The sequence below is a fragment of the Rhincodon typus genome, chromosome 1 (assembly GCF_021869965.1).
Source record: "Rhincodon typus isolate 14 chromosome 1, sRhiTyp1.1, whole genome shotgun sequence".
Lineage (NCBI taxonomy): Eukaryota > Metazoa > Chordata > Chondrichthyes > Orectolobiformes > Rhincodontidae > Rhincodon > Rhincodon typus.
Genome location: NC_063332.1, coordinates 4,122,074 through 4,123,131, shown reverse-complemented (window position 1 = coordinate 4,123,131; position 1,058 = coordinate 4,122,074). Strand labels below are relative to the sequence as shown.

General features: G+C 51.1%; 1 protein-coding gene across 1 annotated transcript in view; it reads right to left on the bottom strand.

Moving 5' to 3' along the window:
• The window catches only part of LOC109911856 (lysyl oxidase homolog 3B-like), a 30,095-nt gene that overhangs the window by 2,519 nt on the left and 26,518 nt on the right, over window positions 1–1,058 (bottom strand). The window contains exon 5 of the mRNA XM_048600647.1: window positions 45–243. Coding sequence (XP_048456604.1) covers window positions 45–243 — 199 coding nt within the window. The remainder of the gene's footprint in view (window positions 1–44; window positions 244–1,058) is intronic.

The following is a 1,058-nucleotide window of genomic DNA, read 5'->3' as shown; positions in this document are numbered from 1 at the left end:
CTCCCCTCCCCCCTCCCCGTCTCTCCCCCTTCTTCCCCCCTCACCTTGGGTTGTTTCCTCCTGCGCCCTTTACTGAACAGAGGGCCAGGGACACAGCTGGCAGCAGCGGGGGCACCTCCAGGGCATTGGTTACTGATGTTCCCCTTCAGCAGTTCGAACTGGCAGAGGGAGAAGTGGGTCTCAGTGCCCGCACACACCACTGAGTGCACTCGGTACCGTGGCACCTGGCGTTCAGACACCATCCTGAGAGAGAGAGAGAGAGGGAGATAGATGGGGGTTAATCAGCCCCTGGGCACTATGATGGCTTCATTTGTGGAATGTGGGTATCACTGGCTGGGCCTGTATTGGTTACAAATCCCTGAAGACCCAGGGGGTGGTTAGAGAGACCAACCACGTTGCTGTGGGTCTGGAGTCCAAAGTAGACCAGACCAAGTCAGGGCAGCAGATTTCCCTCACAAAAGGATGTTAATGAACCCAGTGGGTTTTTACAGCTTTATGGTCACTGTTAGGCCAGCTTTCTTCACACTCCATAACTTACAATTAATTCCTATTCCACCAGCTGTCACGGTGACATTCCAACCCTCATGCCCAGGACAACAGGCCAGGGTTTGGCACAGCTAGCCCAGTATCATTACAATGATAACACCACCTCACACACTGTGTTAGTATGGAGTGAAAGCTGCCACTGTCTGCAGGGCAGAGTCAGGGTCAATTGGCATCACACAGAACTAGCTGTGAACTCATCGACACACTAATGCCGGAGCTGCAGGGTCTATCCAAACAGAAACACCATCTGCACGCACACTGCCAGACCTGCTGAGTTTCTCCAGCACTTTTCATTTCAGATTTTCCTTTTACCACACTACCATGCTTTTACTGAATTAGAACGAGCTCAGTGCTCTTGCAACTGATAAACATGGAATAGAGTATAAACTTATAAACTGAAAGCAAACATTTCTCTACACTGTCCCCATCAAACACTCCCAGGACAGGGACAGCAGGGGGTTAGATACAGAGTAAAGCTCTCTCTACACTGTCCCCATCAAACACTCCCAGGA